The 25,332-nt window shown below is 42.5% G+C and overlaps 1 protein-coding gene across 1 annotated transcript in view; it reads right to left on the reverse strand.

The window, feature by feature from the left end:
• Positions 1-25,332, reverse strand: part of LOC126198789 (carbonic anhydrase-related protein 10-like) — a 367,685-nt gene that overhangs the window by 13,581 nt on the left and 328,772 nt on the right. Inside the window, exon 8 of the mRNA XM_049935358.1 lies at positions 23,381-23,521. Coding sequence (XP_049791315.1) covers positions 23,381-23,521 — 141 coding nt within the window. The remainder of the gene's footprint in view (positions 1-23,380; positions 23,522-25,332) is intronic.

Raw genomic sequence — 25,332 nt, forward strand, 5'->3', positions numbered from 1 at the left:
GAAGTTTCACCCTCTCCCTTCTCTCGCCTCATCATACAACACAAGCATACCTATTCGCTACACAAGTGTCTGCAGTATTACACTCTCCTACACTCCGAAAACACATACACAACGCAACTGTCATCTATATGTAAGAAAAGGCAAAATGACCGGCTGAACAACACCGTGTTCGACAGGCGATTAAACCCTCCAACAGCAAGTCGCAGCCGGCAATGCCATACGACATTTACATCTTTCTAAGGAAAAAAATCCTCTTTAGTTACTAATCACGCATCGTGCACCACTCATTAGATTATTTTTTTATTATATTTTTTGTTAATCGTTTAACGTCCACCGTTTGGACTGATACACGACAAACGGAGCTTCCTAATAAAGGAGTTGTAGAGCAGCGTGGAAGGATACTCTTTGTGCAAATGTTTTATATTGACTTTGACGTCGTATATGAATCCTGGTAACGTACAAATAGAACGCATCCGAAACCATGACGTTACTAATAATTGTGTTCTCACCTTGTCAGTCGACACCATCTATCGATAATGCATTCTAGGTGAAGAAGCGCACATATAATTATTTACGTCTTATAAGGCCATTCATTACAGAATACAGAAAAAACATAAACTAAATCCTGAATATCCTCTGCTGCAAGAGATTTACGGCGAATGCACAACAGATCCCCTACAAATGTGTAGTAGTTGGACTCATCTCTACGCCGGGTGAACCGGGGCAACGAGGAATCCTCCCTACAATGCCTTCGTCTAGCCTGTTCTCTCCCACGCAAGTGTCAGCTCTACATTTGCACCAGCGAGGTTTCTTGATGTCCCCCTTAATGCTTAGTCGTCTTATACTGCGTCTCACTTTTCGCATCCTCTCACGAAAACTGACAACGGCCGAGCGGACAGTGTGATGACTACATGCTCCTCATTATCCGCATGAGGTGACGCCCGATCGGTAGCGTTGGGCCTTCAAGGCCTGTTCCGACAATGATTGCTTCTCTTCACTCTCCTGCATACCATACCATACCATACCACCAAATTTCCCAACATACAGGTCTACAACGAGCTTGTATCTTATATGAGTTCCGCAGAGTCAATTCCTACTATCCATAGTTCAATCTATAGTGAACAATATTGGTACACGTTCGCCTCTATACCAACACTATGCATGGATCCTGCACCTGAAAGTTACCAGTATATTTCCCCAGACTGCCCCTCCACATAGATATTGATTCTCCTGTCAGGCAAATGCTTGGTTTCGGTTTCAATTCTATAACTTCTTTTTGCAAGAAAAGGAATTCTTTCAGTGCTGTCAATTTGGAGCCAATCTTTTAGTAATCAAAAAGATTTAGATGTTATCCTTTTTATAATATTAGGAAGCTAGTTCTGCTTTCCTACAATTTTAGCTCTAGAACTGAGAACTGAACCTATTTAAACCATTCCCGCCTGTTAGAAACAAAGGAATGTAATTACAACAGGAAAAGAAAAGAGAACGAAGAATAAATTTATTTTCACTTTAATGACTGCATTAATAAGTGGGTCTCACTTACAGGGTAAAGGCAAAATCGTGTCAGCTGAAAGACCTTCCATTACATAGCATAGAGATTGTAGTATGTCGTGCTAAGTCACCAATTAGTTATTTTGCATTCTTCGAAACTCTGATGTTCGAAAACAGTTCAGTGGGATATCACTTAATGGTTGAAGGCCGTTTCGCAGATAAAACAAACCATTGAAAGTAACACCAAAATGCTACGGGTTCAGAATTACCTTAGATCTCATAATTTGTAACTTCAGTTCCCAATGGTGTCAGAAAACTAAAGTGTCTACCGTGTAATCTTTGATGAACTCAAGCCGAGGCACCACTATGCACATAATATACTACATACGGCGGAGACTGCTTAAGTGGCTATCATAACTGACGTAAAAAGGTTTTATGATGGCATAATTAAGTCCTGAGATGGTAAGTGGCATAGCTGATTTAAATATACGTATACGTTTTACCCTTTAATTAACGTGTGTTACAATTTTTGCCTTATCCGTCGAGATATTGTATTCTGACTTGAAAATGGTGTACTTGCAGGTAATGTGACACAAATAATTACAAGTCTGGTGATGACGATGCTGGGTACAAAGCACTTTACTTTAAAATGAGATATGTACAGTTAATATGAAACAGATAGCATAATCATGGCTTTATCATGTATACAACACACTGGGCCCCTCGTAAACTCAACTGTAAGAGCTTTTAAAGTGCGAAATCAGACCAAGTATGCATCGTTCTGCACATCCACCTAAATCAATTTTTGATAGCAAGGTTTGGTACCTTTCAGAGCCCTTTACCGCTAGTAACGCTGAAAACCGATCAGATGTCTCCTCCAGACTGCTACATTGTTGTATACCAGGTACGATATACCGCGCATTATTATAGTTCACCAGACATATTTCTATATTTCTGTGCTGATGTGCTGCACTAAAATGAAAATAGCTGCCTGTAGTATCGTGCTACAATACTTAAGTCGTTATGTGCTGTATCGAAATGAACTTGATTGTTGTCCACAGCAACACGATTTTTCTATTTCATTGGTAATGCACAGCGAAGAAATAAAACTAGTTGTTGTTGGCAGTAGCTCGTTTTCATACATCAGCGCCGATGTTCTGCAGCTGAATGAGCCTGACAGTTGAACACAGTGACACACATCAATAGCTCAATGGTGAATGACTGCAGCGAAATGAAGAATTGTTGTCTTTACCGATACGTTTCCACAATGTAGTGTCAGTGTATTGTAGCCGAATGAATCTGATTGTTACCTTACATTTCCATATTCAGTGGCGGTGAACTGCACCTGAGTGAACCTAACTCACACGACTGCATATTTCAGCGTTGACGTCGAATGAAGTTGATAGTTGTCCACAGCAACACGTTACACAGTAGCCTCTCTCTTTCTCTCTCAGTCTTCGTCTCTCTGTCTGTCTGTCTATCTCTCTGCCCATGTATCCATCTTTTCTATACGCACTCTTCAGCCCAACCGAGCGAGGTGGCGCAGTTGTTAGCACACTGCACTGGCATTCTGGAAGATGACAGTTCAAACCCACTTCCGGCCATACTGATTTAAATTTTCCATGTTTGCCCAAAATCGCTCCGGAAAATGCCAGAATGGTTCCTTTGCCAGAAGACGACCGATTTCCTTTTTACTCCCGAATCAGTCCGAGGTTGTGCTCCATCTGCGATAACCTTGATGTCAACTGGACGTTGAACCCTTATCTTCCGTCCTTCGTTCTTCTACAGTTCAACAAGACACGCACGGCAGTTCTGTCTCTGAGGCAGGTCAAGCAGGCACTGAACTCGTGGAGCTGTGCTCAGATCCACTTGTTGCTGCCATGTTTGGTTTTTCTTCCTCAGATCATTTGAAGCGAATGCTGGGACGTTACCTTTGAAATACTACACGGCTCATTTCCTGGTCAAGTCAGAGCTCATGTTCTGTTTCTAAGGCAGCCCTCATCCACAGAATGCTACTCACTAATATTCCTACCTCTCTGTCACGTAAAGCATCTCCACTTTCACACCAGCAGACGTTACCCGCACACTTGTGCTCTTAACGCCAGTATATTATGTTCTGTTGGTACTCTATTACGACATTCTTATGACTGGGTGCTAAGGTTCAAATGCTCTGGGACTTAACATCTGTGGTCATCAGTCCCCTAGAATTTAGAACTACTTAAACCTAACTAACCTAAGGACATCACACACATCCATGCCCGAGGCAGGATTCGGACCTGCGACCGTAGCAGTCGCGCGGTTCCGGACTGAGCGCCTAGAACCGCGAGACCACCGCGGCCGGCCTGGGTGCTAAGGCTATCAGTTTGTGCTCAGAACAGTTTTACACTAAGAGCTTCTTAGTATTTCAAACTCTGTGATTGCACCACAGAGATGGAGGAGACACATGGATGACATCCTCTGCTTGATACACGAATCAGAACACAAAATAGAACATCTGCATGCAGAGATAAACAAAAAAGCATTAAGTTCACCTTAGAGACAGAGCAAACAGGCAAACTAATCTTCCTAGATATATCCACCACAAAGAAAAATAGCCAGCACTCATTCAGTATTTACATGAAACAACACAACATACACAATATTGAACCAATCACTTAACCAGCCACAGACCCTAAAAGAATGTGTCCTCAGATATCTGCTCCATGAACTATATACAGTACTACTTGGCAAATGTACCTACAAGGAACTGAAGATAATAATTCAGACACAGAAAAATAACGGATAGCAAGAATCTCTAGTGGCAAAACTGAAAACTAAAATCTAGAAAAACATAAAAAATGATACATATACCCAGAGACTCGCATCATCTACCACACACACACACACATACACACTCACATACACACTCACACACACACACACACACACACACACACACACACACACACACACACACCAGTATCTGTGCCACTACACACCAAAAGCACAACACAGAAAATCAACCAACAAGGGGATATCCTCTCACATATGGGAACAGTCTGAAACAGAGAATTGCGAGTATCCTCAGGGATCAAGGAATAAAAATAGCCTAACAAAGCATAAAACTCTCTACAGAAATATCTAAGAAAGGAAGATCAAACTGACCTGCACCAGTTTTGAGTCAACAGCGTGCCTTAAATTCCAGACCTCTCCACAGGTCATCATAGATTCGGGGCACAAGAACACAAACACCAGACTGCCCTAATAACAACAATCCAAAGGACGGAAACTGCTTATTGACTCTTCGTAGCAGACAGTGTAACACAACAGACAACCGAGTCAGGATGGACCATCTCAAGCACAGAAATGTAAGATTTCTGACCCCAATTTTCATTTCGTGAGGAGGACTGTTTTGTAATTGGCTTGAAGAAATAAATGTTGTGTAATTCTGCCCTTATTCAGGAGTCTCAGAAAAGGTGCAACTTTGACTAAACTATTCTCGTGTTTGTATGCTTGCCACCATCGGCAATATTGAAACGGCAAACACGCCATATGGACATATATCTTTCTCATACTAATTTTCAAACTACATCGCAGAAATGTTATTTTAGATGGACGCTCCATTGTTGAAGCAAGTTGTCCCAGTTAGCATACATTTGGCTCACAGTTCAGGTGCAGCAGTCCAGCATACACCGCAGAGCAACACATTCGCCACCGTAAGCCGCTGGGGCACAAATCGATCACTTCTGTTGACAGTGTTTACCTGCGTCCTCGGACGAAACTGCCTCCCCTATTTATGAGACTCGATCGAAGCAGTCACAGCAAGTGAACCAACTCAGCTCTAGTCGGTAGCGGTGGCCGTTGGTTCCTAACCCTTACAGGGCTACCGTATCTCACTTTGCCAGGTACAGCATTGTTAAGCAAAACTAGTACTAACGCTCCTCGCGTTCTATCAGCGTTGTCGTGGAAAACGTGTCATTGTCCACTGCCTTCCCATCAACTGATGTTAATATCAGAGCGCACTGGTCCACTAAATAAATTCCTATTTAAAAATTTGTAATCGAAATGCCGACGAACAGAACTGCCTCCGCATTGTGTAGATGCATTGTGAACTATCTTTTACCCTCGTCGCATTTATGACGATGAAAAGTGAGCTATACCGTAAAACATGAATCAGCCACAATGCGTCTGACTGCATAGCCCAAGTTCTGGCGAAATCACTTTCCTGCTTGCCTAAAGTGCATGTAGAAATTCATGTACATTTTTTCAACAAATCAGGTCAGAAAATGAAGAACACACTTCAGCAACATCTACGTGTTTACTCCGCAAAAAAACTTATGGTGTGTGGCGGAGGGTAGCTATGGTACTATTCTTATCCCCCCCCCCCACCTTCTTGTGTCCCATTTAGTAACTCTGCATCGAAGGAACGATTGTGATAAACCTTTGTATTGGCCCTGATTTCACCGGTTTTCGGAAGATATGTGTGGGACGAACTAATATATAGCCGGACTCGTTCTGGGAAGTACTATATCGAAATTCCAGTATTAAACCCTGCGTGATGGACAATGCCTCTCTGATAGCACCTACCACTGGGGTTTGTTGATCACCGTAGCCCTCTCGCGCCGAGTAAGTTATACCGTCTCAAAACTTGTCTGTCTTCTCTCTCTCTTAAACGAACCTGATAAAGTTTGCCAGACTGATGAGCACTATTCTACACTCCTGGAAATGGAAAAAAGAACACATTGACACCGGTGTGTCAGACCCACCATACTTGCTCCGGACACTGCGAGAGGGCTGTACAAGCAATGATCACACGCACGGCACAGCGGACACACCAGGAACCGCGGTGTTGGCCGTCGAATGGCGCTAGCTGCGCAGCATTTGTGCACCGCCGCCGTCAGTGTCAGCCAGTTTGCCGTGGCACACGGAGCTCCATCGCAGTCTTTAACACTGGTAGCATGCCGCGACAGCGTGGACGTGAACCGTATGTGCAGTTGACTTTGAGCGAGGGCGTATAGTGGGCATGCGGGAGGCCGGGTGGACGTACCGCCGAGTTGCTCAACACGTGGGGCGTGAGGTCTCCACAGTACATCGATGTTGTCGCCAATGGTCGGCAGAAGGTGCACGTGCCCGTCGACCTGGGACCGGACCGCAGCGACGCACGGATGCACGCCAAGACCGTAGGATCCTACGCAGTGCCGTAGGGGACCGCACCGCCACTTCCCAGCAAATTAGGGGCACTGTTGCTCCTGGGGTATCGGCGAGGACCATTCGACCATTCGCAACCGTCTCCATGAAGCTGGGCTACGGTCCCGCACACCGTTAGGCCGTCTTCCGCTCACGCCCCAACATCGTGCAGCCCGCCTCCAGTGGTGTCGCGACAGGCGTGAATGGAGGGACGAATGGAGACGTGTCGTCTTCAGCGATGAGAGTCGCTTCTGCCTTGGTGCCAATGATGGTCGTATGCGTGTTTGGCGCCGTGCAGGTGAGCGCCACAATCAGGACTGCATACGACCGAGGCACACAGGGCCAACACCCGGCATCATGGTGTGGGGAGCGATCTCCTACACTGGCCGTACACCACTGGTGATCGTCGAAGGGACACTGAATAGTGCACGGTACATCCAAACCGTCATCGAACCCATCGTTCTACCATTCCTAGACCGGCAAGGGAACTTGCTGTTCCAACAGGACAATGCACGTCCACATGTATCCCGTGCCACCCAACGTGCTCTAGAAGGTGTAAGTCAACTACCCTGGCCAGCAAGATCTCCGGATCTGTCCCCCATTGAGCATGTTTGGGACTGGATGAAGCGTCGTCTAACGCGGTCTGCACGTCCAGCACGAACGCTGGTCCAACTGAGGCGCCAGGTGGAAATGGCATGCAAGCCGTTCCACAGGACTACATCCAGCATCTCTACGATCGTCTCCATGGGAGAATAGCAGCCTGCATTGCTGCGAAAGGTGGATATACACTGTTCTAGTGCCGACATTGTGCATGCTCTGTTGCCTGTGTCTATGTGCCTGTGGTTCTGTCAGTGTGATCATGTGATGTATCTGACCCCAGGAATGTGTCAATAAAGTTTCCCCTTCCTGGGACAATGAATTCACGGTGTTCTTATTTCAATTTCCAGGAGTGAATAATCTATCGAATAAGTCATTTTTAATCCGCATCTTTCGTGGCTGAATTACATTTCCTTATAATTCTTGAAACGAATCCCAACTTTTTTTTCTGCTTTTCATATAATTATTTAAATGTTGTCACTCCAATGTAGATCGTTCCGGATGGTTGATCCTAGGTGATTTAGGCCTTTTCCTGTTTTCAGCAATTTTATGCAAATAGCGTGATGGGTAACTTCACCTATTTATTCGAAATACGTTAAATTTATGGCTGTTCACATTCCACTACCACCTATCATCGATAGTTCGTAGGTCTTCTTGCATTTACCGAACGTCAAGTGACGCTGCAACCTTCCGATGCACAAGAACCTCACGGAGCTTCCAATAATACCAACTAGATAACTAAAGTGAAAAACAGTTCACACGAAACTTAGATTAATTTCATGAGAATAGCGATTGACAGAAATCACTCAAAGTGTCGAGACTTCAGTCGGGTCGCATATGTACGCAGCATATGACTGATCAAAGGCATCAGTACCTGGGGTGCAAGGGGGATGCGTTCCCGCTCCCCACCCCCCTCACCATCCCTCACGGAAAAGGAAAATATAGTATAATTGAGTGTTTTTATTTCAATATAATGATTGAAAAGTTTTTATTACGTAGGTTTTAACTGCATCGGAACTGTAACTTCTTTATCAATACTTACAAGTCGCCATTCGTCTTCCAGAATCTTCATATCCGTCCCCTCCGGTTTGAACTGCCCCCGTCCCTAAAAACTATCACCATGGCAGTGAGTCATCATACCACGTCAGAATTGTGATGACAACCCAACAGTAAATGATTACTCACAAACAGAGGAGCACAGATGATTAATGTTCACCGCTGTTCATTGACGGTGGAAGGAACAGCTGCGCTCAGAATCCAGTTTCAAAAAACCCACCTACACTGAAGAAAGAGAATAATGACCAAATTGTCGTGACGTAATATCATTACTAAAACAAAGCTTTCCTTTTTTCCGTATCCCGTCCAGACCGTTGATGTGATTTAAGACGATTGCCACCAATGTTATTCATATCCATTTCATTGCGGGTTCAGTTCGCATTGTCTTTTCAACAGTTGTGAACAAAACGTTAACTAAAAGTAATAGTTCGTAATCCACCCCTTAAAATGTGCCACCCCTTAAAATCAGCCGCCCTAGGCAGCTGCCTATCCTGCCTAGTACTAAATACGTCCCTGGGCATACGTATCGTATTCTTCTATAGCCATTAATGTCAGTTTGGCTTTCCTCACGATTGTGGTCGGTTGTAATATACCGTCAGTGATTGAGTTTGTATAGAAATATTGCATTTTTTACTGTTGATTTTGACTATTACTGAATTCTAAATACATGTCATTGGTCTCTGCCATGTAGGCGTCTTTCTATGCACAGCATTCTACTATAAACTTTCATGAAATATCGGCGTGTCTCCACTGTTTATATTGATTGTCACTGTATTGCTCACTGTTTTTGATTTTGTTTACGGTATGTATAAAACACAAGGGCTGGGTGTATACCTTTTATAGCCATGGGGAACATGTCCCGTAGACATGGGGCACCATATACTTGTACCACTGATCCAGGTTATTTACCATTAGTAATTGATGTCGTATGGCAATATTGACATTTACTGTTTATATTGATTCTTATCATAGCTCACACTACGTTTGCGGCGTGCATAGCTCACAGAGATGGTTCTAGACAATGGTAACATATAACTACACGTATGGTACAACTTTATGATACCACTGAACCATGTTTACTTCAATGCATTGGTCATAATCTTTTGCCTTACCTACGATTTTTTATATTTTAGACATGTCACTTTTAACTAATTGCTTTCCTTTAAGCTTTGTATGGACTCGCATTCGGAAGAACGACGGTTCAAATCCACGTCTGGCATCCAGATTTAGGTTCCACCGTGAATTCCCTAAATCGCTCGACGCAAATGAGGGGATGGTTCTTTGAAACGGCACGGCCGATTGCCCTCCCCATCCATCACTCAATGTGAGCTTGAAATCCGTCGCTGATCACCTCTATTTCGACTGGTTGTTAAACCTTGTCTTCCGTCGTTCCTTTACTCCGTTGTAAATGGTTCAGTATATAGACTGCTCTATGGTGTAACGAAAAACTGCAGAAGATTAATGCATGCTTATAATCTTTACACATTCTCTAATAAACTCCAAGATTGACTGTTGTTGCGGTTGTTGTTGTCTTCAGTCCGAAGACAGATTTGATACAACTCTTCATGCTACTGTATTCTGTGCAAGCCTCTTCATCTCAGAGTAACTACTGAATCTGCTTACTGTATTCATCTCATGGTCTCTCTCTACGATTCCTCCCCCCCCCCCCCCAAAAAAAAAAACTTCCCTCCACCGAGCGAGGTAGCGCAGTTGTTAGTAAACTGGACTCGCATTCTTCAGGACGACTGTTCAAACCCCAGTCCGCCCATCCTGATTTAAGATTTCCGTGATTTCACTAATTCACCTCAGGCAAATGCTGGAATAATTCATTTAAAAGAATTTCTTTCCGCATCGTTTCCTAATCCGATGGAACGTATGACGTTCTTGTTTCATCCCCTCACCAAATCAACCAACCTCCAGCTTACATCCATTACTAAACTGGTGGTCCCTTGATGTCTCAGAATATGTCCTACCAACCGACCCGTTCTTGTATTCGGTTAGGGCCACAAATTTCTTTGCTCAAAAATTCTATTTAGTATTTACTCGATAGTTTTGTTATGTATCCATCTAATCTTCAGCATTCTTCTGCAGTAACACATTTCAAAAGCTTTTAATCTCCTCTTGTCTAAACTGTAACTGTTTATCACTCATGTTTCACTTCCGTACATAGTTACGTTCCATACAAATATGGTCAGAAAATACTTACTGACACTTAAACCTGTACCCAATGTTAACAAATTTCTCTACTTCAGAAACTCTTTCCTTGGCATTATCGTCTATGTTTCACTACCATACAGGGCTACACTCCATACAAATACTTTCAGAAAAGACTTCCTAACACTGAAATCTATATTCGATGTTGACAAATTTCTCTTCTTCAGAGATGCTTTTCCTGCCATTGCCAGTCTACCTTTCATATCTTCTCTACTTCGGCCGCTATGAGTTATTTTGCTGCCAAAATAGCAAATCTCATATACTACATTAAGTGTCTCTTTTTCTAATCTAATTCCCTCAGCATCGACGGATTTAATTCGACTACATTACGCTATCACTGTTGCACTTTTGTTGATGTTCATCTTATATCATCCTTTCAAGACCCTGTCCATTCCATTCAACTGCCTTTCCAAGTCATTTGGTGTCTGTGAGAGAAATGCAATGCCTTCGTCAAACTTCAAAGTTTTTATTTCTTCTTCCTGAACTTTAATCCCTTCTGCAATTTTTCCTTGTGATTCCTTTGATGCTTGCAGACTGAATAACACCTGGGAAAGGCTACAACTCTGTCTCACTCCTTTCTCAAACACTGCTGTCCTTCCATGCCCCTCGACTCTGCCGCCTGGCTTCTGTACAAGTTGTAAATAGCCTATCGCTCCCTGTACTTTACCTCTGCTACCCTCGCAATTTCAATGGGAATATTCCAGTCAACATTGTCAAAAGCTTTCAACAAATACTAGAAAGGTAAGTTTCGCTCTCCTTAACCTATCTTCTATGACATGTTGGAGGGTAAGTATTGCCTCGCGTGTTCCGGAATCCATACTTATCACCCCGGCGGTCTGCTTCTACCATATGTCCCATTCCTTTGTAATTAATTGGTGTTAGTATTTTGCAACGAAGGCTTATTACACTAATAGTTCGGTAATATTAATACCTGTCAGCACCTACCTATTACATGTGTTTTTGCATTTGGTTGCTACGATAGTTTTAGATTTTTAAACCAGGCCTTCTTTTTATGTAAAATTTTACTATTGTAGTGACGGTCATCCGTGCACAGCTCGAGGCGGGTCCCCTCACTAAAGGCACCTGTACTTCAGTCGAGGTCATTGCCCACCGAGGACGAGTCTGGAGGCGTCTCGGACAGCGGAGGGATACCTACACGACTGTCGCCCACCACAGCCCGACAGCCAGGAGTGATGGTTTGGTGGGCCATTCCTGCAAACAGCAGGACCCCTTTGGTTGTCATGCGTGGCACCCTTACAGCACAGCCGTACATCGACCATCTTCTACTCCCCGCTCTCTTGTCCTTAATGGCAAGCCATCCTGGAAGTACTTTCAGCAAGGCAGTGCCCGGCCGCGCACGGAGTTTTTACTAGTGTTTGTCTTCGTGCTTGAGAAACCCTACCTTGCCCAGCAAAGACACCAGATCTCTCCTTAATTGTCGTGTACTAGAGGGAGTTGGAGCATTATGGGGAGGGCCCTCCAATCATCATTTTGACGATGTAACCCAAAGGAAAGAAGGTTAGGTTTAACGTCACGTCAACATCGAGATCATTAGAGACTGAGCGTAAGCTCCCATTGTGTCAGTGACGGGAAAGGAAATAGGCCTACCTTTTTCATAGGCACCATCCAGGCGAGTCGAGTCTTCTAACCACTGCGTCATCTCGCTCGGTCTAACCTAACACGCCAATTCGACGGAATGCGACCCGATATCCTCCAAGCGGATATCCAACAACACTGTGAATCTATGCCATCCGAATACCTTCTTGCATAAGAGCCAGAGGTCGACTTGCTTAATTTTTGAAGCTCTTTTTCGTGGATAAACCATCCAGTTTTTCTCAAATGTTAATAATCTATTTGTCTCATGTATATTACATCTGCCGATTTCCGTCCCATCCGCATAATCATTTCGTGGTGCGTGTTTTCTTGTCATAGAGTGTATTTTGTACAGTTTTAAGCGATTCCATGCAAACGTGATTTATTTTCAGAATGAGATTTTCATTCCGCTGCAGAGTGAAAACCCCATTCTAGAAACATTCTAGAAAGCCCTAGGCTGTGGCTAAGCCATGTCTCCGCAATATCCTTTCTTTCAGGAGTGCAAGTTCTGTAGGTTCGCAGGAGAGCTTTTGTAATGTTTGGAAGGTAGAAGACGAGGTGCTGGCAGAAGTAAAGTTGTGAGTACAGAGCGTGAGTCGTGCTTGGATAGCTCAGATGGTAGAGCACTTGTCCGCGAAAGGCAAAGGTCGCGAGTTGGAGTCTCGGTCCAACACAAAGTTTTAATCTGCCAGGAAGTTTCATACCAGCGCACACTCCGCTGCAGAGTGTAAATCTCATTCTGGAAACATCCCCCAGGCTGTGGCTAAGCCATGTCTCCGCAACATCCTTTCTCTCAGGAGTGCTAGTTCTGCAGGTTCGCAGGAGAGCTTCTGTAAAGCTTGGAAGGTAGGAGACGAGGTACTGGCTGAAGTAAAGTTGTGGGTAAGGGCCGTTGGTCGTGCTTGGATAGCTCAGATGGTAGAGCACTTGCCTGCAAAAGGCAAAGGTCACGAGTTCGAGTCTCGGTCTGGCACACACTTTTAATCTGCCAGGAAGTTTCGTGATTTCTTTTATCTGCTCACATGTGACGTTCTTTTTATATAGATCTGTATATATTAATATGCCATTAGTCTTTCTATTTTAATAAAAAGTTTTGTAGAACTAGGCCATGTTAAAGAACTTCTGTCTCTGCAGCTTCATATTTATATTATTTCAGTTTGTCCTTTTTACCCTATAAATTCTTTTTACAGCAGCTGTAATTTAAATTTTCTTTGTTTCAGTGTATAACTTAGCTGTATATTACCTATTGTAATACTCATAATTGTATTATACGCAAGGATTATAGTACTGTACAGTAGTGAAAACCGGAAAATAAGACAATCGAAGTATTTGAGATATGGTGCTATAGAAGAATGTTAGAAATTTGGTGGACTGATAAGATAAGAAATGAGGAGGTTCTCCGGCGAATCAGCGAAGAAAGAAATATATGGAAAACACTGACAAGGAGAAGGGACAGGATGGTAGGTCATCCGTAGAGACACCACGGGATGACTTCCATGTACTAGAAAGAGTTGTAGAGTGTAAAAGCTATCGAGGTAAACATAGATTTGAACACATCCAGCAGATAATTAGGGCCATAGGTTGCATGTGCTAATCTGAAATGAAGAGTTTGGCACAGGAGAGGAATTCGGGCCGGGTCGTATAAAATCATTCCGAAGACTGACGACTCAAAAGAGATAAAAAACGTATTATACCATGCTGCCAACTTCTGGTGCTCTCTTCACCCATGATAGCGTGCATTTAACATCCATCAATATGTTTCCGTTGTTGTGTTCGTCATTTATGGCATATATAGACTTAAATTATGGTGCTCCCATGTCGATTTTTACATTTTTGGCAGATAATGTATAAACATTATAGTTGGAACTCCTTTCTATAGTTAATACGTATTTGACGAAGTGTCCTCATATCTTAAACACTGCTTTTATGTTCTAGTATCTACCGTTCAGAAATTTTGTTGAGACCTTTTCTCAATACCATTGACGTGGAATCCAATTCCTTTCCTGTAGGCCTCCATTTGAGTATTTTTCAGACGTAAAGAAGCTAATTATCTGTTTCCAAATATGCGAATATCACAAACAAAGATTTTACAAAAAATTTACATTTATTAAGTTAAACATAAAATCTACGCAAATAACATTGTGGAACAAGCGTGGCGCACTGTCAGAAAAGAGCACACGTTCCAGGTTTCCTGCCGTGTGAATGACAGGTGCATCACAGAGTGAATGGTACTGGAACGTGCTCCAAAGGGGACGCACCTCGGACTGTAAGATTCATAAGGGGAAATAAACTAAATTGCACACATGTTCACAGTGAAATTTTGGTGGTATGAGGACCAAATGCAATGTCGCGTTCAACCGTTGTGCAATGGTGTCAACAGTTTGACCAAACCTGCACTTACGTGGGTGATACCGAAGGGTGAGGAAGGCCATCGACGCCTACCACAGAGGACAGTGTCCAGCAGTCGCAGATGAGGACGCTCACAAAGCGGTTCTCTAATTGTTCCGTAACCGACGGGTGGATCTCTGTCGTCGAGGAAATGGTAGAACGTTCTGACAGTGCTTTTTTTCCACAGAATTGGTGATTATGGTGATAAACAGTGTCATGTATCTGTGTCATTCTGAAGTGTAGTGTCTCATTCAAAGAAAGTTACTTAGCCTGCCACTATAATATTCGTATAAAGAAATCGATTGGTACAATTTGCGCGCAGTAAGTTAGGGAAATACGAAAGCATCAGCATTCATTTACAAAGGATATCTTCAAAATTTCATATAATACAAGAGAGGTCAGAAGTTTAATGTTTAGCTGCATCAAATGTCCCCTCACACTGGGAAATATTTTATATGAGCGAAGATGGTTCTTTAAGGACCTATCCCGTCAAGATATGATTTGTATAGTAACTGAAAACCTAAATCACGAAGGTTGGACGGTGTTTCAGACGTAGTCTAGTGGTAACAATAGTGCAGGTATCATTAGCCTCACTCCTCCGTACATACCAGTATTACCATTCATTGGAGATATCCACGGAACACGCATCAGTAGTAACAGGTACAGCACATATCGCAGGAGCAATCGCATCTGGGGAGGTCCACCAGCCACAATTAAGCGTTTAGCACATCTTACTGCCCTGTACTTATGTTACTAACTTTGTGACGCTAATTAACAACCCAACTGAATGAGACAGTTGCTGCGGCTCAAAGGTCTTCACGGCCAATAATGCATGGGAGAGGTGTATGTTGACTTCTCTCTCTCTCTCTCTCTCTCTCTCTCTCTCTCTCTGTCTCTCTCTCCCTCTCTGTCTCTTTGCGTCAGTATTTTCCTTGATATGTTCACACACACGTTCTAACATCCTGTTCCTTATTACCGTCCGTGTTTTCTACATCTTCCTTTCATCGAGGACCTACATTTCAACTCTATTTTGTTTCCTCTTCTCTTCAGGTTCTCCCACTGTCCGTGATTCACTTCCACGCAATTCTGTTCTCCAAACACATATTCTAATATATTTATTTCTCAATTTAAGGGTTATGTTGGAGTGCTGGATAACAGCAGACTTCTCTTAGCCAGGAATGTCCTTTTTCAGTGTGCTGATCTGTTTTTTATGTCCTCATTCATTTGTCAGTGATCTCCTACTTTTTATCCAATACAACATTTTTCGTTAAATTTGTCTACTTTGTTGTCACCAATTTTGATGTTAAGTTTATCCCTAATCTTTTTTATGCTACTTATCACTCTCCTTTTTTCTTCGTTTTACTCTCAGTCCATTGGGTCCCTGTGGCTCGCATCCAAATGACGTCACATGGTTGAGGATAACACATTGGCCGGTCGACATCGTGTGGTCGTCTGGAAACACCAATAGTCACATATTGACTACACAAATCTCACACAGAAGCATCTATCATTTGTTTCGCTGTACTTCTTCTCCCTGATATTAATCAAAAAACAAAAATGACGTTATTCAAATAAAAATATTTTATGTACGTGTTTACTTACAGAAGACTGGAAGTGTCCTGTCGATACGTGTCTTACATGATATACAAAATAAGGTAACTTTAAAATGTTGCTTATAATTTTCACGTACTATAGCGGACACGAAGCCAAACCCTCGCCATCTGATAAACTACAACATTACACCTCTTCTTGTTCCAACCAAGCCCATTTAGTCCGAATAGGTTTCTAGAATGCCTTTCTCCCTCCCCGCCCCATCTCACACTATACCCCATGCACTGTATGTATTCCATCTCCCTCATTTCCTATGATCTATCTTTGCAAACAAAACTTTCCGTATTAGTGTGTAAGCATCCCATTCATGTTGTTACTTTCGGCATGAACATGCCACTGTGAACAGAACCTCTTACGCGAAAACTATTTTATTAAAGCTACATCCTTCTGCCTATATAGGTTGGTAACAGTATTTCCTCAGTTACCTAAAATGTTGCTCACCATAACTGACCTTTTAACCACCTGTATATCGCACATTGGTACCTTCGAAGCCTTCGATCTAATGAAGGAAAAGTATCTCGGTAGACAATTTTAAGTATCTGTTTCCAAAACTATAAATTTGCATACGATCGATTAGCGGAGAGACTTGCATCAAACGAGCCTTCGGACACAAGAACAAAACAACAACAACAAAACCAAGCACAGGAATATAGGAAAAGTAACGTAATCAACCGTCACGTTCATTAAAAAACTAGAAAACTTCGGTAAAATGATGTCATCTTCCACGAGTGATCAACGTTTCACTCCGAAACTTCTGAACAATTGTGTGTAGTAAGTCATGGAAGCGCGAGAATGAATAACATTTGACTCTATCGATGGAGAAACATGCAGTAGGACAGTCGAATGACGGAAATATATAAAACGTTAATTCCAACGAACATTCAGACAGTTAAATTCTGTGAAAGACAAATCTTGTGGTGCAATTCCTTAGGAGGAAAAAATGCAGAATCCTTAAGCATAAAAAAAATCTTCATGGAATGGTCGGCGTACTCAAATGTATTGCTGGTGTGTCCGCAATACGAAGTTGGAGAGATATAAGTGTATCTACAATTTACACATACAACAGACAATGGAAATTGTTGAGTTCGTGCGGTTTTCTCGATTATTCTGTGATTTTCAGAAGCGTGTACACAGCTGTCCGCTAACAAATAACAGTTCCCGTTCCAAGCGCAATCGATTTGCGGTCATTACGCATGACAGCTGTCGCTACCCGACGGTTGGATTTGGGTGTGCGATTCTCTTTCTGCCTCTACTTTCAGATACACCGGCTCTGTCAGCGCTACAGAGTATATGTGGCAGTAGCCACTGTTCATCATTTCGGTTAGTGCTGGTGAATTACTGCGACCGCTATCACGTCGGAAAAATTAGGTTAATCTACGGCTGCATACACCCACTTCTGTTTTATTTTACTCGTTAGTTTTTCTTTGTAACGGCTTAATGTGAAACTGACAAAGAGATAGACACACAAATAAACATCAGTATCAGGCAATTTATGATGCTTCCAGCTCTTGAATAGAAATCACTGGAAAAACTGGTGGAGACGAACAGAAGGACCACTTATTTCAGTACCATTAGAATACATACATGTATGAAAATTTAATTGAGAGATTAATAACGCGTGGTACAGCGAGAGTTGCCATTAGTGATGTTGGCCGCCATTTGCAAGACGGCAGACTCTTTTTTAAAATGACTCAAGTATTATGTGGCTTACAGCCAAAAGGAGATAGTTTACAACAAATTTCGTGAATAAATAGACAAAAGTCAAATTAATTTCATTCATTTTGCAGAGTGTTATATCCATAGCAAAATAGATTTTTGTGGTTGACGTTTCTTGGCTGTCTCTTGTTCTAGAGAAGAGATTTTTCACAGTTCAGAAAGTGCTCAGCTTTGAATTAAGAGTAAGTGTACCACGCAAAAGGTGTTACTCCACACGAACCTACGAATGTATAAATTATTATTTATGCTACAAGACGTTCCATTACAACCCTGAGATATTTCTAAAAGTAAACGCTTAAGATGCTCCACACCGCTATGTTTCTAACTTATTGTACGTCTATACAGACATTCCAAAGCGGTTTACTTAACAGGCACTTGACTATAGAAATACTTAACAATATCGAAGATAAAATTACTTGCCCATAGAATGAAATTGTAGCGAATATTCTGTACGTAGCCTCCTGTGTTCTTACAATGTGTTATTAACAGCACAAGTAAACTCACACCTATTGCTAAGTGACTCGTACTGACGCTACAACGAATCTACACACCCGTCTAAACACAAAAAATCACTACATGGTTTTATAATAACGCATCTAATCAATTTTTAATGTACATTATATTGTTTTGTGATTTATTTGAAATTGTCTTAGTGCACACAGATTCATAAGACCAGTACTTGTTTAATGCAGTCAGAACGAAAATATGATTTATAATAATGACGGGGTGTATCTCACATTCATTTTATTTTATCGTGCGTTTCACTGATGAAACGGAAAATGAAGGTGTCGTACATGACATCGCTCAAGCACAGAAGCAGTATTTCGTCATGCTGTGTACTGGACAAGTGCTCACCCGATGACATTACAATTTCAAGACCGCGATACGCAGTACCTGTTGGTTACTGAATAAGGGCTGTTACCTCCTACCCACCACAAATGTTGATGGCTACTAGAAGACACAGGTTCTGAAAGGCATTTGCCTTGAAAGGACACAAGTTGGTACGGCCTCCAGAACATAACGTCAACCACAGTCTCCAGAGAATGCCAGACACAGGATACCAACTCCATTACATTGCAACGTTTGGCCTATGGAGATCCACAACAGAACCGTTGCACGGATCATCTCAGTTATTACGTAGTCCAATTTCTAGGTCCCATTAAAAGCAGCAGATGTAGTCGATAATGTCTTAGACAGTGCCGAAAAAGAGAATTTAACCTTTCGATATTGATGTTCATGTCAAGATTTTCCGTATCCCGCACCCCGAATCAACTTTACGGTTTTTGGTATCATCTATCCACATTCCATTATGTAGTCATCGTCTATTTTCTTGGTTTTGAGATCTAGTTCAAGAAGTATCGTGTTCCATGTATTATCATTTCAACTGCTGCATGTCATGCTCATGTGGTCTTCATCACTAGGACTCGTCTGATGCTGTCCTCCACGTTAGTCTATCGTCTGTAAAAATGTTTATGTCTGCGTAATTGTTTAAACCTACATCCATCTGAACTTGATTAATATATTTATCCTTCGGTCTCCTTCCACGACTGTTACCCACACTTCACCCTCCATAACGGAACTGACGTTTGCTACGGGCCTCAGAATGTGCCTTATAAACCGATCACTTACTTTAGTCGAGCTGTACCACGTATTTTTTCCCTCAATTCGATTCTGCGCTCTCTTACTAGTTGCTCTTTCTACCAACTCAATGTTTAGCATTCTTCTGTAGCACACGTTTGAGAACCTTCTGTTCTCTTCTTGTCTGAAGTGCTTATTGTCCACGTTTCACTCCAGATCTGCATACATGACTTCCTAACACTTAACTTTATATTCGGTATTATTATTTTTCTCTGCTTCAGAAACCCATTTCTTGCAATTGCCGCTTTACATTTTATGTTCTCTCTACTTCGACCACCATCAGTTAGTTTGCTGCCCAAATAGCAAAACTCTTCTACTACTTTTAGTGTCTCACTTCCTAATCTAATTCCCTCATTTATTTCTAGTACGGTCCATTACTCCTGTTTTACTTTTGTTAATATTTAGCTTATATTCTCTTTTCAAGGCACTATTTATCCTATTCAACCCATCTTCCTAGATTTTTTATGCCTCTAGCAGAATAACAATGTCAAGAGTCAACCTCGAAGTTTTTATTGCTTCTCCGTGAACATTAATTTCTCTTCCAAGATTTTTTTCGCTTCCTTTAATGATGTCCAGTGCACAGATTAATAAACGTCTGGGATAGGCTACAACTTCGTCTCATTCCATTCTCAGCCATGCTGCCCTTCCGTGTGTTACGACTCTTATAACTACAGTCTGCAGCGGTGAATAACCCTTAGCTAAATGTACTTAATGTCTGCTACCTTTAGGATTTCAAAATGTATATGCCAGTCAACGTCGTGGAACGTTTTCATTAAATCTACTTCTACTATAAAGGGAACATTGATCTTCTTTAACCTATTTTTTAAGAAACACATACTTAATTTTAGTTACAGTCATAAAACCTTCCACTCATGTCTGTACCCAGATGAATTTCTTAGTTTTCACGTATCTCAGTAATTCCCAACATGTATCTTCTCATTATTCAAGTTTTGAACGGTTTGCGTACTAGAGACCCGTGGCTCGGTGGGCATAACACCAAACAGGGAATGTTTCTTGACGTTTTGCCGACGGATAGGTAAACGGTACCATCATCTTTCGGGCTCGCATCTGAGAAAGTTTCCTTTTTCTTTCGGTATTTCAGGTTGACCAAATACTGTTTTCGAATTCACTCATTTACTTACCTTGAAGATGGCCGAAGCCGAAGAATGAATGCCAAAAAGATGTTGGAATATAAAGGAAATACTTTCAAACTGCAAACCTTCAGGTTTAGAAATTTAGAAATAATAGTTCTGAAAACCCTATTGTGCTCACCTGCAGTACGCTGGACTATTTCTGTTTCCGCCTGTTTTCTTTTCTACCCATTCAGTCGTAAGAAACTACATGCCTGACCCCTATTTCAACTAATACGCCTACAGTTATTTATATCTCTTCTAACAGCTTTATAGGGAATTAAAAAATCATAGCTATGTTCCAGTTTCGAGGCATTTTCTTATTTCATAAACATATGCATGTTTCTTTCGTAAAACATTTCTTTACATGTTGATCATTTCTACTAAATCATTATTTCCTCCAGTTCCTTTCCTTGCATGGCTCTGTAAAGGTCATTAGGAATTATTTCCGGAATGTCATTATGTTCTATTTGTATTTTTCATTCATCTGTTGAACTATACAAACTTTTTAAAAAAGTCGTAGATTCCTTTCAGAATTTTCTTTCAGTTATTGGTTACGGAGCTACTTTAACTAGTGTATGCCGAACTTATGTATCCTACACTCTTTTGTTGTTTTCATTTGTTTCGCTTACAAAATTTTCGTTGTATATTTTCACAGTGTCTCTAAGACATTTACGAACAGTTTTCAGCTATTTTGCATGTTCTATCACGTCACTGTTGTTACTTGCTTGAATATTTTGCCTTATGTTTGATAGCAGCGGTGTCCTATTTAACATTTTCTTGTCTTTTCCTTTCAATTTTAAAGATGATACATGATGTACAGTTTAGCATGAAATAAAAGAGGTTCGACGAAAGTACATAAAGAAACACACAGACGTAGATACGAGGTGACTTCAAAAAGTAAGCTGCACGCTATTATGGCAGTGCTAACATTTTTTGTCGAATGTTGCGCTACACTTCAGTCACATAGATACACGATTTTTTTTCAACATAGTACCACAGTCGCTGTAAACAACGGTCGAAAATTTCTGCCAGTTCTTCAATTCCTCGACGATAGAAACTCGCTCCTTGAGCTCAGCGCCATTCCAGAACCGCAACGTGGGCGTTCTCATCCTCAAAACATCTACGGCTGCTGCGAATCAGTACATGGTTTGGCTGGGTATCGTCGTCCGTTTATAATGTCGACGCCCTTTCTTCGAAATCAGCATTACCCGGAACTGTGTGGGCTTGGTCACATTGTTGGTACCATTTCATTGTGGGAGGACGCGACATCGCATTTAGTCCATATGCGACTAGAATCTCACCTTGAATCCGTGTGCAGTTTAAACTTATTGCCCATAAGAATCTTAACGATGCGCGTATTTCAACTTTTGGGTAGGTTTACAGTTGCCGTGTCATTCCACTCCCACACCGTGATGCACCTGTTATACGCACCGCAGCAACGCTCTGTCCAGGGAAACCCGGAACATTGGTTCTTCTCTGACAATGTACAGCTCTTGTTGAAGAATGATCTTAGTGAGGGACGACATGGTTGACTTACGTTTTGAAGTCCCGTAGTGTAAAGGAAAGCCGTCACAGTTGCTGTCTCAGCTTAGGGCTGTCTTTTCGTCGAAAACATATTTCTGCCCAGTAGACACGTGGAAGACATACTGAGGTAGTGATTCAATTAGTAGTAAAACATCATAGGTCGTCAAAAAATATGTAACTAAGCAGAGAAGTAGAAAGGTTTTTAAATGCCAACAAGCTATCACACCTGTTTGAGTGCACTGTGCGACGTCAATAAAGAATATTTATTGAGGCTGTATATCCAGTTTATTAAGACGTTTTGTCCGTACACCATGTCAGATCGTCACCGTGTGCGGAGGATGGAAAAGAAACAATGGCGACTCATCTGCGAAGAGGTCCCTCCGTCTGTCGTAAGAAGGGTGCTAAAAGTTACCTCCACGAAAATTATCTTTTCATTCGTTTATGACAATACGTTTTGCAACCAAAATTTTTTACTACGGTGGTACCTGATAGTCTTCAGATTTGATCTAAAAAAACTTATAAACCCGATCACTTCTCCCACTTCACTTAACTCTACAAATATATTTCTCTGCCCGCATCTCGTGGTCGTGCGGTAGCGTTCTCGCTTCCCACGCCCGGGTTCCCGGGTTCGATTCCCGGCGGGGTCAGGGATTTTCTCTGCCTCGTGATGGCTGGGTGTTGTGTGATGTCCTTAGGTTAGTTAGCTTTAAGTAGTTCTAAGTTCTAGGGGACTGATGACCATAGATGTTAAGTCCCATAGTGCTCAGAGCCATTTGAAACATTTTTTTTTATTTCTCTGGTTAACACTGGCTGCAGAATGTTTGTAAGGTGCGACTGTCACCTTAACGAAAGAGCTGCTTCCGTGTTCAAATCTGGTTGACTGGACGGAAACGATCGAAATGTGAATATAGTTTATCATAGATACAATTCCATGTAGCTCTTCGCATGAGTGAGTCTCATTTATAGCCACTGCGCCACTTCACTCAGTTCCTTTTCAGTTCACCTGATTATGCTGCAAAATTAGCTCCTACAGGAGCGCGGACTGGAAAGAATGGCCTGGAAGTAACTCGGAGATTGGTTTCCAAAGAAGACATTAGGGTCTGTTTAAAGGATAGCGACGTGTAAATGAGGCTGGTACGAACTGCTGCTAGAAAACTAGTTGTGAAGTTGAGGGTTGAAAACTTTAGCATGTTTCCAGATTCAGTCTTGGGAAAGGTTCGTGGTTCAGCTTTATAGGAACTTAGGGCACTCACCTTGTGGTGTGATGCGCGGAAGAAGTCGATGTTGGTCCTGACGGTGCGGTGATGCAGGTGCTGGGGAGGCCGCACGTTGTTCCCCAGCGGCGCCTTCTGCTCCTCCTGCGGTCCCTGCATCAGCAGCCGCAGCGAGTACATCTGCAACAAGGGGCCTCGCATGTAAGCCACAATGGACCTTCCCGCACTCTCTGATTACGCATTAAGAGTACTGCATTATTGGTTACTAGTTTTTATGAAAGATAAATTCACCGGAATATAAATTGTCTCCCCCCCCCCCCCCCCCTTCGAACCCCCACAGCTACATTCTGGAAGTACTCGACGTTTCTGAGCCCTGTAGGTGCTGCAGAAGTATTGTCAAGCAGTCATGTGGCACTCCACCTCTGACGTAAGTCAGGGCACTGAAGTGGTGTCTTCGTGTCCGTCGGTTTCATAGAATAAGCAGAGTAATATGGGTCATTGTGGAGACGCGACAGGACAGGAGGAAACAGTTATCGCGTTAGGACTTGCTCACGAATGATGTTGCCCCACTTGATAGCGTACAATGCAGACTGTCCCACTTTTCTGCAAGTAATGGTTCACCAAGTGCGCCAGGTAGCATGGCCTAACAACAGAAGCAATAAAAATAGCATAACAAACAGGAATCGGAGACGAACGCCAAGCCATGTCAACAAGCAACGGCTTCAAACACGATAAGTGGCTTTGAAAACATGCAACTGACCCTCATTTTCGTAGCACTTAGTGCTGACATAATTTTCACTATAGTTTTCAGTGCTTTTAAATGCAATCTAAGTAGCTGCGTGACAGACGGGAGTTCCGTCTTTCTTTTAATTTCCTTAATTCTGTTTCCTGACTTGTACACTACTGGCAGTTAAAATTACTACACCAAGAAGTAATCCACATGGTAAACGGGTACTCATTAGACAAATATATTATACTAGAACTGACATGTGATTACATTTCCACGCAATTTGGATGCATAGATCCTGAGAAATCATTACCCAGAACAACCACCTCTGGCCGTCATAACGGCCTTGATACTCCTGGGCATTGAGTCAAACAGAGCTTGGATGGCGTGTACAGGTACACCTGCCTATGCAACTTCATCACAGTACCACAGTTCATCAAGAGTAGTGACTGGCGTATTGTGACGAGCCAGTTGCTCGGCCACCATTGACCAGAAGTTTTCAGTTGGTGAGAGATCTGGAGAATGTGCTGGCTACGGCAGCAGTCGAACATTTTTTGTATTCAGAAAGGCCCTTACAGGACCTGATACATGCGGTCGTGCATTATCCTGCTGAAATGTAGGGTTTCGCAGGGATCGAATGAAGGGTAGAGCCACGGGTCGTAACACATCTGAAATGTAATGTCCACTGTTCAAAGTGCCGTCAAGGCGAACAAGAGGTGACCGAGACGTGTAACCAATGGCACCCCATACCATAACGTCGGGTGATAGGCCAGTATGGCGATGACGAATACACGCTTCCAATGTGCGTTCACCGTGATGTCGCCAAACACGGATGCGACCATCATGTTGCTGTAAACAGAACTAGGATTCATCCGAAAAAGTGACGTTGTGTCATTCGTGCACTGAGGTTCGTCGTTGAGTACACCATCGCAGGCGCTCCTGTCTGTGATGCAGCGTCAAGGGTAACCGCAGTCATGGTCTTCGAGCTGATAGTCCCTGCTGCTGCAAACGTCGTCGAACTGTTCGTGCAGATGGTTGTTGTCTTGAAAACGTCACCATCTGTTGACTCAAGAATCGAGAGGTGGCTGCCTGTCATCTCGACTGCTAGTGATACGAGACCGTTGGGATCCAGCACGGCGTTCCATATTACCCTCCTGAACCCATCGATTCAATAGTCTGCTAACAGTCATTGGATCTCAACCAACGCGAGCAGCAACGTCGCAATACGATAAACCGCAATCGCGATAGGCTACAATCCGACCTT

Source organism: Schistocerca nitens, chromosome 8 (assembly GCF_023898315.1).
Source record: "Schistocerca nitens isolate TAMUIC-IGC-003100 chromosome 8, iqSchNite1.1, whole genome shotgun sequence".
NCBI lineage: Eukaryota > Metazoa > Arthropoda > Insecta > Orthoptera > Acrididae > Schistocerca > Schistocerca nitens.